This window comes from Bombus vosnesenskii, unplaced genomic scaffold (assembly GCF_011952255.1).
Source record: "Bombus vosnesenskii isolate JDL3184/JDL3185 unplaced genomic scaffold, Bvos_JDL3184-5_v1.1 scf7180000013289, whole genome shotgun sequence".
Classification (NCBI taxonomy): Eukaryota; Metazoa; Arthropoda; class Insecta; order Hymenoptera; family Apidae; genus Bombus; species Bombus vosnesenskii.
In genome coordinates this window covers 1,491,290-1,508,738 of record NW_022882942.1, presented here as the reverse complement: position 1 = coordinate 1,508,738, position 17,449 = coordinate 1,491,290, and the positions used below count along the sequence as shown (strand labels likewise).

At 33.0% G+C, this 17,449-nt stretch overlaps 1 protein-coding gene across 4 annotated transcripts; it reads left to right on the top strand.

The window, feature by feature from the left end:
• Positions 1 to 581: 581 nt before the first annotated feature.
• On the top strand, positions 582 to 17,436 carry LOC117232559 (uncharacterized protein PF11_0213-like). 4 transcript variants are annotated; one of them, XM_033491991.1, is made up of 8 exons: positions 587 to 2,465; positions 2,571 to 13,306; positions 13,806 to 14,012; positions 14,108 to 14,227; positions 14,316 to 14,573; positions 15,727 to 15,843; positions 15,912 to 15,983; positions 16,058 to 16,199. In XM_033491991.1, exons 1-8 carry the CDS (start codon positions 1,556 to 1,558, stop codon positions 16,127 to 16,129), a joined length of 12,492 nt encoding a protein of 4,163 aa, XP_033347882.1. In that variant the 5' UTR covers positions 587 to 1,555; the 3' UTR covers positions 16,130 to 16,199. The 4 variants fall into 4 exon arrangements, with proteins under 4 accessions (XP_033347883.1, XP_033347882.1, XP_033347881.1 ...); XM_033491990.1 differs by having other exon boundaries at positions 587 to 7,930; positions 8,033 to 13,306; XM_033491989.1 differs by having other exon boundaries at positions 587 to 13,306; positions 16,058 to 17,436.
• Positions 17,437 to 17,449: the final 13 nt, after the last annotated feature.

The window sequence follows — 17,449 nt, the reverse complement described above, 5'->3', positions numbered from 1 at the left end:
AAAATAAATATACTGTAATTATAATAAAATGCAAATAATTAAAATTAAAATACTAAAACCTTAATGTTGTAACAATAGTGTTTTTCCATTAACGATTAGTAATCTCTGCATTAACGATTATTAACGAATACATCGCTCTTTTTTTATACAAACGGTTGGGCACTATCTAATGAAAGATAAAACAAGTAATCGCAATTACTAAATAGACAATTTCCACATAAAATATATTGAGAAAGTTAATTATATTTCATAATGTCAAAATCTTCGTTGCTAAATAAACTCATATCAGTCATATAAGCTAGTCATATACGCTATAAGGAAAGAATTGTTTCACACATAGGAATATAAAGATGCTAGTCGTATGCGAGTCATATTGGTAAATCGTATGCGATATAGGAATAGAAAGAGAAGGCTGCACAGAGGCCCCCTCTATTCTTGTCTATTCAGGTATGTTTTATACACTAACGAGGCTCGTTGGTCGGTATTACACTACATATTTACTATATGAATATCTATATGAACTATATTATATTATATTTACTAATATTAGAATATTTACTATATGAATCTCTACACAACGTTTTCTTCGTATTCCTATATCGCTTTTTCAACTTGTTCACGCATTCTATCTTTATATCTCTATGGTTTCGCATATTAAATATTATGTGAAATATGTTTTACATTAAAATTTACCAACAATATAGTCGACAATATAAAAAGTCGACTTTGTGAAGAGCATTGCTATGTTAAAGCTGACAACGAATGTGAACAATCTGAAATGTTAGTCAGTTCGTGACTGAATTTACGTTTTTAAACATGAACAGTGAAGATGTAATTAAATGAATAGAATACGTAGTGATTGTGTATCGAAACATATTTGCTATAATCGCACGACACGCGATAGTGCTTGAACATTGACTATCACATAAAGAAGTTGACATTTTCTAAAAGTAGTTAAGTTTAATGTAGCTATCTGACAGCGAAGTATACGTATTGTTTATCGAGATTAGTGAAACTGATTGTGCAACATGGCGATTATATTTGAATAATAAGTACACGTCGTTTTATTATTATTTCGCTAACGTTGCGGGGATTCTATATTTTTCTTACAATAATCCGAGGATAATGAGTGTATACTAATTGTGACACACGCGCGCGCGCACACACACACACACTGTTGCAATTAAAAATCGTAAGGATTTAATATCAGTCGTAAAGACGTGAGGAGTGAAAAGAAGATTGAGGAATAAAAGAAGGATAGTCCTTTCTGTATATTTTGCACAGAGCTTTAATTTATTATGTATGGTAATAGGTTGTAATATTTTAAAGTTTGTGTTAATAACTTGATGGAGCATTAGAATGAACATTACTTTAAATGTACAGATTTCTTTAAAGTATTTCATTTTCCAAAATAAGAAGACCCTAATTAAATAAACTATGCAGCATATAAACATTAATATAATAGGTTTAGTGCATTTTAAGGGTCGTATGACAGTGAACAGAACTGTAGACTCAAATGCACTGTGATAATTAAAGTGTCATAATTAACAGTGTGATGAGCAGCAGTGGATATCGTGGAAGAAGCTTTGGACCACGAGGAGCTCGTACAAATGGTCCAGCCAATGGCTTTAATGTTCCCAGATTTCCACATCCTAGTTTTAATCATCCACGACCACCACATAGATTACCTGGTCCTGAGAAATGGATAGAACGTCCAAATTTTGCACCATGGCAGCAGAATAAAAATTTTCATTTGCAATATAGAGGAAATTTACAATATCGACCAAATAGCAGGGGTAGAACAATAGGTGGTCGTGGAATAGTAAGATTTTCTGGGCCTGGTAGACCAACATCATCTCAATTTCATATGGGCTTTATAAGAAATCCTATACATACAGCATTATTACCCCAAGAAGAATTAATTGAAGATAAGCCTGTATCAGTACCACAAACTCCCTTGCTTGGTTCTGAAGAAGAACGTCAGCAAAAGATTGCAGAAACAGCTGACAAATTAAAGAAAAAATTATCCTCTATAACAGAACAAGAAATTACAAATTTTTTGGAAGATGATTTGCCTATATTACCAAATAATGGTTCTGAAGAAAAAAATACTCGAAATAAAATTATCCCTGAGCTTAGACACGAACCACCTGAACTTAACCTGACATTCACTGACCTTAGAGATATAGGCAGGATTGATTGTAATAATTTAAAATTTGGCAATGTAGATAGTGAATCTAATAATGAGATTTCAATTAGTTTTGAGAAGAAGTCTACAGATAATATAAGTACAAATAATGAAATTACAATTATAGATGAAGAAGAATCCCTAATCATCTTGGATTCATATGACAAAGATGACTTCAAACAGTCAAATATGTTACTGGAAGATGATAAATGTCATGAACAAATACATAACGAATTGTCTGATTTTAAATGCAACATAGAAAACTTACAATTGCAAGGTAACAATATTACAGAAAGTTTGATATCTTCAAACTCAAATAATGTTAATGAAAAGTTATTAACTTTGAATTTAGATGAGAATATAACAAATTTATTACCGACAGATTCAGTAAATATTTCACTGCCAGAAAGAGCTTTAGATGTTAATGATGTAGAAACAAGTTCTATATCAGTATCAACTACAGACGATCAAAATGAGTTAAAGACAGATAGTCCACAAAATCAAAACACTGTGCAAGTAGATATACAAGATCCAAATAGAGATAACACACAGGATACTAACATCAATATACAACATAATAATCACACAGAAACAAAGCTGCTTGAAGATAATCAAATCCAAAATAATTTACAAAGAAATGTATCCCAAGAGGTAATTCATCAAAATTTAGAAAATGTATCTGATTGTTCTCGAAAGAGATCACTTAATTTTCTACCACCTAATGAAGAAATTCATTCAAACAGCATCTGTGATTCTACATCTTCAACATATTCAAATTATGAAGCAAATAAATTAAACGATGATAAGAAATTAAATAATCCACCTGTTTTTCAATCAAAGGTCTTTAATATACCTCCTAGGTTAACTCCAAGGATTGGGGGGCCTAGAGGCCATTGGGTTTTCCAACAGAATGGAAAAAATTCATTTTTTAGAGGATCACAGAGATTACCCTTTCATGGTAATCGAATACCTCCACCAAGACATGTTAAATCATTTAAAGCAACTGATTTAGTTCCAGTTGGATTTGATCCACGAGCACCACCACCATTTACGCATAATGTACCTGTTTTAAACCATGACTGTCAGCACAATTCAATAGCGCTATTTTCTTCTAATGATTTGCCTCCCGCTTTTGATCCAAGTGAACCACCACCAAATATAAGATCAAAATCAGGTACTGAACCGTCTAATAAACAAGAAAGTGTACAGTCTATGCCCTCTTTAGATTTGAAAGGTCAAACACCAAGTACTTGTCAGATTAATTTAAAAGTTATACAACAATCGCCTACCTTTGATCTCAGGGGACCACCTCCGAGAATTTCAAACGTCTCAGTAACAAATAATGAAAAAATACCTGAATTTAATCCTCAACAACCACCGCCAAAAATTCATAAAAGGGAGGAAACCCTCCAACCTCCACCAATTTTCGATCCGCGACTCTCATCTCAAGAACGTTCTAATCTATTTGTACCTTTAGATGCATCTAGGTCAACTACAGTGCCACTGAATTTAATGGACACATCACCAGCATCAGATTTTAACACTGGTCCCATTGTACCAAATTTTGCACAATTGCCTCTTATAAACATACCATCGCGTCAACCTTTTATTTCTAATGTACGGATGAATTTTTCATCTGTTATATCACAAACAAGTAGCGGACAAGAAATAATAAGGGAATTTCCATTGCCTCTACCTCCTATGAATGTCACTGAAGGTCTTCTACCGCCACCAAAAGAACCTTCAGTGGGAGGAAATTCCAATCCTAATCAAAGCATAAACATGGATGATGGGTTAGAAGATATGCAAGAAGCAATGGAATTTGCAAAGCAAATAATGAACTTGACAGAAGAAACAAACGATAAAGATAAACCTACAGTTTCTGAATTACCATTGACATCATCCAAAATTCCAATACCAATCGAAAGTACACATCGTTCTTTGTCAGTAGAGAAAGGAAATACAAGTAATACAAGAAAACAAAAAAAAAATAGGAATAAGAAAAGTAGACAAAATATAGTCTGCGGGCCAGAACTAATTTGTGAGAAACAAGAGGATATAAAGGCAATAGATGAGGGACAAAGTGTACAAAATCAGAGTAAAAATACCGAAAATGCATTATTGGCAAGTGATCAAATAAGACCCAAGGTGGTGTTCAACTTAAACTCCAAAACAAAGAAAATACATAAACCGGAAGAGTGGCATAGGACTGTTATAAATATTCCTGAAAACAGAGAAATCTCGCAACAAAGTGCAATTCAAAATTCAAATAAAGAGAGGGCTCACTCTAGGAAGCATTCTTCTGAAAGTAACAATAACACGAATCAAAATAAAAATAAACAAAAAGAGGCGAAAATTAACAAAAATGCTGATCCACAAGTCATCCCTATACATGAAAAATCAAATTATACATGTTATCGTTATAAAAATTACGGAGATTTGGAAAAATTACATGCGCATTCTTCGAATACAACACTAACATCTAGTGACATAGATATTCAAAAGAATCAAAAATCAAAAAAAGAATCTGAAAAGAAAAAGGTTTTTACCCCAGAGGCATTATGGAAGAAAAGAGTGATCAGTCGTTTCCTGAAAATGAGTAAAAACGATATTTGCAATATGGTCAATAATTCGAGTCTTCGTAAGTTTGATATTGCAATGGAACATCTGGTGAAAGAAAGAAAGTCGTCTCTTTCTTTAGAACTAAGAAACATGGAAGACGAGAAAATGAAAGAATACGATAGAATAGAATTTATGAATCAATTGAACGCTATGTTAGATCCAAGCGCTGTTGTCGGTATTACGGATTTACCTACAGAATTTATTCATCATTTGAGCGAAGTTTTACAACTTGATATACCGTTTGATACTGAATTATCCGAAAGTCAAAATGCAGATATCGAAGAGATTAAAATTATAAATCAGAACGAAAATCTGGGAGTACATTCGTGTGAGGATGTAAGGGAGGAGAGTCTAAAAATCCCATCTACTGAGTATCAAGATCCTCAAGACGAAGAACATGCAGAAGATAAATCTATATATAGTAAAGAAGAATCTATTCACTATTCTTTGAACACAGAATCGAATGTTAATATTTTACAACAGGATACAAATTTGTCGCATCGATCACTATCAAATGATCGCGAAATCGAGAATACGCATAAGAAACAACAGCAACCACTATTTAACGAAGCTGACTTGGATGATATATTGTTTCAAGTAACAGAGAGAACGAAGAGTTTATCAAACACGAGTTTGCCTGTGGAACCGGAGAAGAGCATTGATACAGGTTCAGGTGCTTCATTGGTTCAAACAATAACAGAAGCTTCTGAGTATAACACTTTCTCACAGATTCCTAACAAAACAGTAGCTGATCTCGATGATATTTTTTCAGCTGGGATCGCGCGAGTCAAACAGTTAGGTAAAAGTAACGCGGATATAGATCACTTAAGAGCGCGTAAATCCAATTCCGAAGATCGCAACACGCGTCACGTGTCTAACCACGAAAGGTATGAAAGATGGAAGAGAAAGGAACGAGAGGATCCGGATACATTTAGAAATTTAACGAAAGAAGAATGGGAAGCGAAGTATGGACTAACTAACACTTTGGTAGCTTCAACTATTGTGCGAAAAAATACCTCTAACAGTGCAGAAAATTTAAGCAAAGATGAGAGAAATAATCGCGCTCCGAGATACTGCTCCTCAGATTCACCAATGAGACATTTAAGCATAAGTCCTTTAACCCGCGAAGTTTCTGTGCATAATTTAGATAGGTGTATTAGCGATCCTAGCGAGATAGAAGAACTACAAACAGCAGAAATATCGGCAAGTAGTAGCGAGACCAGTTCAAGTAATTTCAGCGACAGTGACGAGGAAACTGTTTCTCCCAATGTGACAAAATTGTTGAAAGTAATAAAAGAAAAGGAAAAGATCGCAAAGCAAAAATCGCTCAATGAAACCATCAGAGATGAAGTAGTCGCTGAGATAGAAAAGGAATGGAAAGAAAAGAGTAAACATAAGGAAAGAAAATCTCGCAAACGTGAAAAAAGGAAAAAAGACAAGAAAGAGAAACGAAAGAAAGAGAAGAGAAAAAAGAGGAAAAGGAATTCTTATTCGGGTTCGTCAAAATCTACCGAACAAACCGAAGGGTTTCGGGCACTGACAGAGGATGAGATCAAGAAAGAAGTAATCGTCAAAGAGGAATCGATGAGTTCGTTCGAGGAGAATGCTTCATTGAATGACACAATTAATAATATTTCGGTTAATCGGTCAACTGAGTCGCTTAGTAAATTGCAAAGTTTACAAACAGAGGAAGACTGCACTGTACTTCCTGTTACTTGTGAGACCGTATCGTCGCAACCTAAGAACAAACCCACGATTGTTTCTGTAGTGACGCAACCGAAAACTAAAGCACAACTCAAACAAATGCCAGAATCCAATAATGCGGAACAGAGGCAAATTATGGAGAAAGTAACGGAATTTACAAAGAATAATACAGTGAATGTAGATAACGAAAAGACGAAAGATCCTCTGGAAATGAATAGAGATTACGAAATAGCGACGACGAGTAATAACGAACGAATAGACGGAATGTTATCTATGAATATCTCTTTACATCAAACTAATATACCTTTACTTACTGAAGAATCATCTCCGTCTATTCAATCGCACAGTGAAGCTATCAGTGATAACAACACAACGCATATAATGTCATTTGCAACCCATAGTAGTTTAAATCTTGTTCTTGATACTAGTACGAATAATCAGTCTGTTGATGAAAAAGCATGTACAACTAGTTACTCGGTGGAAAACAAGAGTGGCGGTTATAAAAAAATAGACATAAAAGCATATAAAGAGCGCGCGTTGCAGAGACGTTTGAAGGAACTAGGCGCGTTAAAAGAGGCTCCTGCAAATTCTGCTTCGTTGATTCGAGAATCTCACCATTCTCTACCTACTGATAAATCTAACGTGGAATCGTTAGAAGCAATAAGCGAAATAAAAACTGAAATTAATATAAATAAAGCACAACTAGCGGATCCACGGTTAACTACGGTAAGATCAACGAGTACGCCCACTTCGGAGGATTCTGATAAAGAAGAGGCCAGAGAGAAGAATAATTTGGAAGAAGAGCATCAGACCATGGATGTCGCGCAAGAAACTAAAGAAGCCGTGATTTCTATACAACCGAAAAACATCAACGAGAAGAATGAAACTCGATGCATCGATGATTCAAACATTTTTAAAGACTCTGTAAAACGTATGGAACGCAAAAATGATAACAAATCCTTGTCGAAAGAAATTGACAAGCAAGAATTCGACGAATTTCCGAATAGAAAGAAATTAAAACTACAATCAGAGAAAAAGTCAAAGAAACCAATTTCAGATGTTGACTCCTCTAAGTTTAAAAATATTCGATCTGAGGGAAGTAAAGAATTGAAATTGAAGAAAGAGAAAGCTAAGAAATCGTGTGAGAAAAAGAAAAAGAGTTCGAAGCTGAATGAATCTAAATCGATAGAAGAAAACCCTGTAGAAAAACATTCTCATAAAAAGACGCCTGATGGCAATAAAAAAGTACCGGTTGTAAGTTCACATGCCGCCGATCAAAGTGAAGTTGAAAAAACAAGCAGTCATAATATTCATGAAAATTTACCTAAACTTCAAACTGTTGAAACATGCTCGGGAAACGCAGAAGTGATAATTGATAGCAAAACTCTACAGAAAGAAGTTAATACTCATTCCGTGGTAAGACGAAACAACCAAGTGCTCACTGATAGTAACAAAGAAACAGTAAGCATTAATGAAAACGTTGCACTACAAGATAATGAAATAATTATTTCGAACCAGCAGGTTTTAAATGAAGAAATGGCGAGAACCCAGGACCAAAACTTAATAAGCTCGGAAAATGTAAAAAAAGATGGTGAATCAAATAAAGAAATGGGAGAACATACAACTAAAGTCAATGAAGTGAGTATGTTCGCTGAATCTATGTCCGCAGTAAGCTTGAACAAAGAAAAGGATATATGCAACGACATGTCATCAGTAGGCTCAACGTCTGTTGGTCATGTTCAACCAATTCGCACTGAAAAATGTATGACAAGTACACCACCTCTTGTTTCGAACTACATTGGCGAAGAATCCCATTCGTTAAGCGAACAAATCGATGTTGATATTGAAAAATACAGTCATACAATTAATATTGAACATTTGCAAGATTCCAAAGCCGCTGGTAATTCTACTTTGGATACGAGAATCCATTCGGAAGCTATTGTTAAAAACGATGATATAAATGCAGAAACGAATGATGTAGAAGAGCAGGATAGGACTATGTCTCGGTTAAGCCAAAAATTAAAAACTTTATACGGTTATAGTAAAGTACGTGGTAAAAACGAAGTGAAATCTCCAGATAGTCGGAGTAGTCCGTTTAAGGGTTTTCTCGCGGATACCACCGATAATGATATTTGTCAAGTAACTCTATTATATCATACAAAGATGAACAATGCAAATATCGAAGAAAACACAATAAATGAATACAAAGATTCCAACCAATGCTTACAAACATGTTTCAATGATAAACCCATTATAGTATCGAAAGAGGAAGAGAAAGATGGTGACGAAGATTCTTCTAAGAAAATGGACGAAGAAAACGAAATATTCTCAATTTCTAATTTAGCAAACGAGCAACAAAATATTACAGAAAAAACGGTAGATCATAGCTTAAATGTGAAAGATAATATCAAGATTGATGATACGACGTTGAAAATTAAGGATGAAGATATAACAACGGAAAATGATCAAACTTACGATCTTTCTGCTCAACCGAAATTTTTATTTCTAGCTAACATAGACAATCATCACGATACACTTGACGAAGATAGCCAGTCATTTATTGTTTTAGACGAATATATAGATGATACAGATGAAAAATCGATCAAGAAATTGAGTTCTCTTGACTTAGATCTTGAAGATTGTATTGCGCGAGATGCAGATATTTTTACGACTAAATCATTGCAGGAACAAGAGAATTTGCCGAGTGATATTAAATCATCAAGTTTTAACTCAATAGCTTTTAACGAGTTGTCAGAAGTTTTTGATAAGAACAATCACGATGGGAAACTAAATCAAACTAATGTAACATCTACGCGTGAAAATGAGAAATCTACGACGTCTGAAAAAACTACTGCTGTTTTTCCATCAGAGTTATTTGCGGCTGCAGAGAAGACTGTAAATACTACAAATCTATTTTTTCCTGTACCTCCATCAAACGAAAATTTAGAAGCAAATTCAAAAATATTAAAAACTACTAAACCTATTAATTCAATTAATTCAGAAATTTCAGTAGAATATCCACAAAATATTATTAATGCAACATCTGAAAATATTTCTCAAAAATGTGCAACGATCGAACCATCATCGATTACAGAAATAAGAATCGAAGAAAGGAATGAACATTGTATCGATGTATCAGAGGATAATTTACTGCATAATGTTCAATCTTCTTGCACAACCGAACCAGTAGTTACACCCCTTGAAAGTGAAAGCTCACAAAATTTAAATGTTCCAATAAAAACTGCCAGGAGAAAGTCCATAGAGAACTTTCGGAATACTGCATCAATGCCTGAAGCAAATGAAGAATTTCTAGAACTGAGGGAACAACAGCAAGTGGATAATAATTTGCTAGATAAGCAAATATCAGTTCCTTGTGAAATAAGCACGTCCATTGATAGAAATTTATCTATCAATTGTAATGAAGAATACGAGGCACGAATTTCGAATAAGTTGAATCAAAAAGACAAGAATAAGACTTTAAATAACATAATCGATAAATCGAAAAGGAGATATAAGAAACGGAAGCCTACTATTTCAAAGAAGATAGTGAAGGGAGCATTGACATCAGATACTGTAAAAATTAAACATCCAACCATGAAAGAAGCTGTCATGGCTAGGATGATCGCAATCGATGTTGAAATCCATAAATTAATGACAGAAAAAATGACCCTCTATCAAATGTTAACAAGCAATACCTTACCAAACGACAATAATTTACAACAAAATGACGTGACACACGAAGACAGAGAAGTTGAAACGCCAGTAATTAGACCTCGAACTCCATCCGCGTTAATGACACAATTACTTCAGAATATCGAACCTAATCCCGTAGCAAATCAATGTGCCAACACATCTATAGGAAGTTTACCTACAAAAGACAGTCCGATACAGCCAAATAAATCTAAGACATTGTATAAACACGATCATCATGCAGAGAAAAGGGGAAGCTGTACTTCTACTTGTGGTTCCGATGATGAAGAGATCGCATATCATGCCGAAGATACTAAATCATCTAAAAAAAGAAAGAGACAAAGCTCTGAAAGATCGGTTGAAAGATCGGTTAAAAGATCGGAAAATAAATCAGACAGTCAGAATGTATGCACCAAGGACACACAAAGTACGGTTACAGAGAAGAAACAAGTTAATAACGCAATAAAAGTAACACTTAAAAAAATCAATACGAAACGAACAACAATAGAACAAAATTCTGAACAGGTTTCAGTGAATGAAACTATATTCCAAGAAGATATCAATAAAGATATAAGTAAATCTCAAGAGACGGAAAACATTGAATCTGTGGAACCTCAAATACTTAATGAAGGCACTATTGAAATAAAAGTACCAGAGCTTAACAAAGAAAATTATTTAACAAAAGATTGCAAAGAAAAACATGAAACTTCAAATAAGACAAGTAATGACGTAGATTTAGTAGAAAAACCAATGGAGAACAAAACACCAGAAAGGTCATTGATATATTCGGATGATAGTACTTGGGATTCTCTTCTTCAGAATCCAAGCACAGATGATCAAAAGAAATCAAACACTGGCCTTGCTTTGTTAGAGGAAACGTATAAGAAAGAAATTGCGAAAATGCGAAGAATAAGAGCCGAAGCGCGAAGAAAGAAAAAGAGAAAATTAGAGAATTTGTTACAGATTGTGAATACTTTAACTCCTGACGAGGAGGAGTTGCCACTGTCAGCTCTATATGCTAAAAAATTGCATCAAAAGAAACAATTATTGGATTCTTTCGAACAGCAAACTAAACAACAAACAGGTGATGATCCGCAACTGTGGAAAAACGTAGTTGAAGTGATAAACGCAGTAGCAGAAAACAGAACACAAGATCTTTATGTAGAGTCATCAGAAAAGCGATTAACTAATTGCTCTGAAGGTGTTATATCTGCTATACCAAACCCAGAGGTAAACCCTGAATTTAGAGATAATAAGGAGAAACAGATTATAAATTCCTCACTAAGGAATATTAAAGAAGTTTGCATCGAACCATTGATCGATGTTAACATTTCTGACAATAAAAATGAAAGGAATAATGTTTCGAAGAAAGATGATTTACAAATGTTATCTAGTAAATCGCAAGAATTTTTAAATAATGAATACTTTCAACAAGATTTGGAAATCAGTGTGTCATCAAAAATTGTAATGAATTTATCCGAAACATGTACAGATGATACATCTATGAATATCGAAGCAAATTTAGTAAAATCCTTGGTACAGCAAGCTGTAGAAAATGATAATGTGAAAATCAATCGGTCGACCTCAATAAAAGATTCAGATTCGTGTCTTACGGAATCAAATTCAAATAATATTCGCGATGGGCAGAATATCTCGAACGTCTTGGAATATTCGGAAAAAGCTGAAAGAAAAACTAATATGGAAACTATGGAGTCTACTTTGCAAAACAAACTAAATAATACTGACGAGAATATTGCAACACAGGAACCTACTAACAGTCAATTTGTAAGAACATCTGAAGATACTCGAAATAATTATGATGCATCAACTGAATCTAACAATGATAAAAATATTGCTATTATGGATGAAACTACATCAAAGGATAAATTTGGTTTTAAACTAGAAAACGTAAACGAAGCAAATATGCAAGATTCCGTAGTTTTGCACGATGAAGATAATAATGTTGATAATACTGTTGAAGAATTCGATTGTGTACCTCAAAATGAACGCTTTATAAGTCTTAAAGAACATAAAGAATCACATAAAAGAAAAGATATTGAGCGATTTGATAAGACTGCATGCGAAGAAAATAATAATCAGAATTGCGCATCTGTTTCTTCTTTTACTGAGAATACAGAAGTGTTAAAAAGCGATGAAGTATTAAGTAAGAAATCGTTTAAGCATAAGAGAGGAAGCAGCAAGACTGCTGTTCGACGAAGCTCGAGATATGCCGAAGAATGTGTGAAACGTATAAAATTAGAGATTGATGTAACTGTCCCAAATACTGAGCAGGAGGAAAAGAATTTCAGGATGCAGTTTCCAAGTACATCACCATGTGAAGAAGTCGAAACTATATTAATAAATTCTAGAAGGAATCGTAATATTCAAAAGCCAATAATGAACAGAAAGCGACGCACGCCTATTCTTCCAGAAATTGAAGTTGTGGCACATGAATTGAATTCAAGTAATGAATCTTTAAAAGGAATTAAAAGACACAAAAAACATACAATGTCCGAAATGATGAATTGCGTAGTACGGATAGTAGATTGTAGACATACGATTTTGAATCCGAATGTAAGCTTAGACGTATTACAAAAGTATGAAATATCCAAAATTAACACATACGTCTATCCTAACTCTACTCAAATGGATACTTCCGTAAGTCTTGCGGAATCAACATCAACCAAAGATTTGCCTACTGTATGCAAGACAACATCATTGAGTGAATTACCACGAAGTCAGGCTTTAAAATTGGTTAAAAAATTCGACGATACAACACGACTTGTTAATGATCAAATAAGTTCCATTAAAATTAAGAAAATACCAAGATCTGCAAATATGGATTCACCTGTAAATGATGAAGAATGTGCAGACCGCAATATCGAAGTTATGCCAGTTTTAGCGAAGGAACCTATTACTGTAGACATTATACAGAATTGTGATAAACCAGATATTGAGATTGTGGGAGAAAAAACGATAGTTACTAAGAATCAACAACACAGCAAGTCTGGATCAACATTGACTGCAATAGATATAAATGACGATAAAGAACTACCGAGGACGCAATATACGGTTCATAAAGGTCCTATTTTAGATATTAAGGTAAAGAAACGGAAGAAATAATGACATGAAAGTATGTATTAAAGTAATGCATAAGTATTTTTATTTTTTGGTATCAAACTCTGTGATACTTTCTCTTCTTTTTTATAACATAGTAGATCCAAATATTCTTTGAAACAAAGAAATTATATTATAGTCCTAATTTGTATAGAACCATTATACTTTTTTGCTATTATATTTTATTTTTCATAAAATATTTATTTTGTCATATAAAGTGTTCTATTGGCATATGATATATACAAATATAAAAATACAGGGAAATAGTGTTAATACAATCTGTAAAAATGTCTAGTTTTCAAATTTCCACTTGTTATTTTCCTCTTACTTATGTTAGTGTTATTTCTATATTATAATGCAGTTATTTGTTATTTCTCTTTTTATCTATAATCATGAAACTGTTACCACTATAAATAACTTTTATCAGAATTCTACAAGTTAGATTAAATTTTACAACTTAATAATAGGAAAGTATTTTTTCTAGGTTTTTGAGAATTCATTCCTAGCCGCAAGTGAAGATGGCAGAATATACAGGTACAATCAAGCATCTAATGGAATATTAAACATCTACAAAGGTCATCAAGCAGCGGTAACTTGTTTATATGTATACAATACAACTAGCACAGATATTAACAAAGAATGGATGTACTCTGGTTCATTGGATGGAACCTTACGATGTTACAACATAATGGTAACAGTAACAAGTTTATCAATTTAGCATAATACATACATGTTGTTAACTCCTTTTGCTATATATTATTATTTATTATAAATAAATTTCATTAGACTGGAGTGCAAGTAAGAGATACAGCGGATATAAGTAGCCCCATACAATGTATGGATGAAGCATGGGGAATAATTTTTATTGGTACTAAGTCAGGGCATGTATCACGCTATCATATAAAGGTTCGTTGAAAAATGTTATGTATAAAATTGTTTTTATCGAATATGTATGGATATCATTTTTGTAACAAAAAATGTATGAATATTTCAGTCGGGTACTATTAAAGGAAACAGCATACAGTTCTCAGATAAGTCTGTATTAGCTTTAAAAGCAACTAACGAGGGTCCACGAAGAGTTCTTATCGTAGCATCACGTAGTCAACCGATAACGATACGAGATGCTCAAAATGGCCTATTTCTTCGCACAATTTGTGGTCAAAAAAGTCACACTGTGTATAGTTTGATGCGTAATAATCATTTGATTTATTGTGGTACAAGTAGCACATCTATACTTGTCTTTGATTTTACGGTTTGTAAAAATAATATATATAGGTACAATACAATCTCGATTATAGGAATAATAAGGAGACTTCATATATTTTAAACCAAATGATACAAACAAACAATTAAACGCTATATAAAATCTTTCGGATCCCATATCTTGCCTCTAGGTCATGTATATTTTAATGCGAGTGATTTCTTCTAGCTGCATTCGTTTCATGTTTCGAACCATTCAAGCACTTTTTCGAGAGCTACAATTGCTTAAGAATAAAAAATGAGAAGGCACATCTTCATTGTAGTCATCCGTTCATTCGTCCACTTCTTGATCCAGAGTTTTGTTATTAACACTTTGAAGATTTTCATTGGTATATACTTGTGTGCCAATATTATATTTCTTATCAAATTCAAGCCAATCTATTACATCAGTTCTGTTACGATCTTCGCATTCTGGTATGCTATGCAGCATTGCAAGCCCACGAAAAAGTTTTTCTACACTAATGCTCATTTGGTGAATACTGTGACGTAATTTAAACTTTGGTGAAAATTAGGATTTCCATTTAATTTTTCATTAAACTGCCAAGCTTCCTCGCATATAATCGGCACTGATATAGGTATTTCTTTATGTCTACATTGTAGAAACCACTAGTAACGAATCGTGTCGAAATCATTATTTTTTGCCAGTTTTCAACTTGTTTGGGAAGTGCTAGCATTCGATGAGTCAATATCCTGTAAATGATTTTCTATTGCTCACTCTTTATTTTTTATACCAATGACCGTAGATTTTCCAACATAGATATTCTTGTGTTAAGTTTATTGCATTCTCGCCATTTCTCAACTTTTTCATGATTTTATATTTTGTTTCAACTGACAATATTACTCATTTCCGTTCTGACAACATTGTTGCCATGAGGCTTTGAATGTAAATACCATACTAAAATGCTGTGAAGAGTTTGTCCGAATTGAAAAGTTATTTCCGATAATTTTGATAGAAGGAAATAAATACTGCATGGATTACATACACACATAGTACAAAATATACCGATAGTAGAATATTCCGATGATAGAATGCTTGAATAATGAGTGCCCGGATAATCGAGGTTCTACTGTATAATCTTCCATGTTATCATTGTAATACAGCATCATCATGTAAAATTCATTCTTTGCATTCCTTTATTTTATAGAATGGCGAACAAACAATGCAGTATGATGCTGGTGTAGGAATTGTATGCATGCGTCTGTACAAACAACTGTTGTTTGCCGGTTGTTATGATGGAAATATTTATGTATTTAATACAAAGGTTAGTATGAACTTAAAAACTAATGTTAACTATGAAAGAAATTGTATTAATCTTTAGACAAACTCTAGGATCATCAACTTGTATGCAGTATACCTGGACCTGGTAATATGTTATTAAGTATGGAAGTCATAGACAATAAGGTATCTAAAATATTCTATTAAAATGCTATTAGAATATTACATTAAATGTAATATTCAAACATTTATTTTTTTAGATCATAGCTGGTAGCAAAGATAAACGTTTGCAGTCATGGCAAATGCCACGACAAGTACGATCTTTGCTATAGAAAGTGAATCAAGCTTGAACTGACAGATCCTAGTCTAATCGTGCTCCGAGGAAAAAGATTATTAAATTTGGAGTACAATCTGCCTATGAAATCATTGTACAGACTCAGAGGAGTTACTTTGTAATATATATACATATATACATTTTATTTGCGAGAAAATGCACATAAGTAATATATATAAATATGTTTGTACAGAAAATTAGATAAATTATTAATATTGCGACAAAATCAGTACATTTGAAAAACGTGGTAAATTCTTGTTCTTTATTCCATTTTGTAAACTCGCGCTAGTAGGGGTAAGCCTCCTGTGCCTTGTGCGTAACATGTGTGTGAAATGCTTTTTTTCACATTCTATAATAATGATACAAGAAACATAAACATGATTACAAAGGAGTGCACCCTTTATCGTTCAAAGTTTTTGAACCTTTGCACTTGTTACTTTTTCTTTTGTATTTGGATATATATTGGATATATATATATTAAAGTGTTATGTGAATATATACCTATAAAACAGTAACACAATAAGTGTAAATGCTAATAATAATTATATTTATTGTTTTATATTAAATTTGTAGGTGGCCTGACAGCATTTCGTAATTTGCTTGATTAATGCAAAAGATTGAGGTGTGTAAAGCCAACTTGTATGGAAACATTTATTTAAATTAAATCAATAAGAAACGTGAGTTTCATCGCATCGATGGAATGCATATCTTTCCGAATAAGAATCGTTGCAATAATTTGTTTCGTTGAACTTATATCTTTCTTTGTCAATTGTTACGTTATTTTTTAGGCATTGTTCCGTAATTCGTAATTATTTTACACCTTTTATCTTATATTATTATGAAGTAACTAGTAAAAGAAAGATGTGTTTCTACCGATGTTATTAACAAAGAATGTTAGAATGTGATTATAATGAAATGTATATGTTAAAGAAGAAAAAAAACCCGTCTATATTACATGAATTGCAAAATCTTTTTAAAGAAGCATAGTGTGCAAACAAGTTCTATACATTTACATACAAGTACATACAAGTTCTATATTTGGTTTATCTTTAACATATATTATTTCGTTCATTTCGCATTGTACTTATAAAAATAATCATTTACATGCACATCACTGGACGTACTACGTTGTACTTTACTAATTTATTGTGTATCTAGTATTTGTTGCATGTAACAATAAAACATTGTTCTCGTATCTTTGGCAAAGTTCGTTACATTTGTTTTTGGGAGTAAATTTTTTATGTAAACTAGCGGTAGTAATGTACACAATTTTAAAATTTTGTATATTAAATTATGCGAAAGTTATGAAACGTGTACT

Bases quoted from the DNA above. Each gene is read 5' to 3' on its own strand.
- LOC117232559 (XM_033491989.1), top strand. From the start codon at position 1,556: ATGAGCAGCAGTGGATATCGTGGAAGAAGCTTTGGACCACGAGGAGCT. The intron at 14,574-15,726 runs GTTTGTAAAAAT...TTTATTTTATAG, and splicing joins TACTTGTCTTTGATTTTACG to AATGGCGAACAAACAATGCA. The intron at 15,844-15,911 runs GTTAGTATGAAC...GACAAACTCTAG, and splicing joins TTTATGTATTTAATACAAAG to GATCATCAACTTGTATGCAG.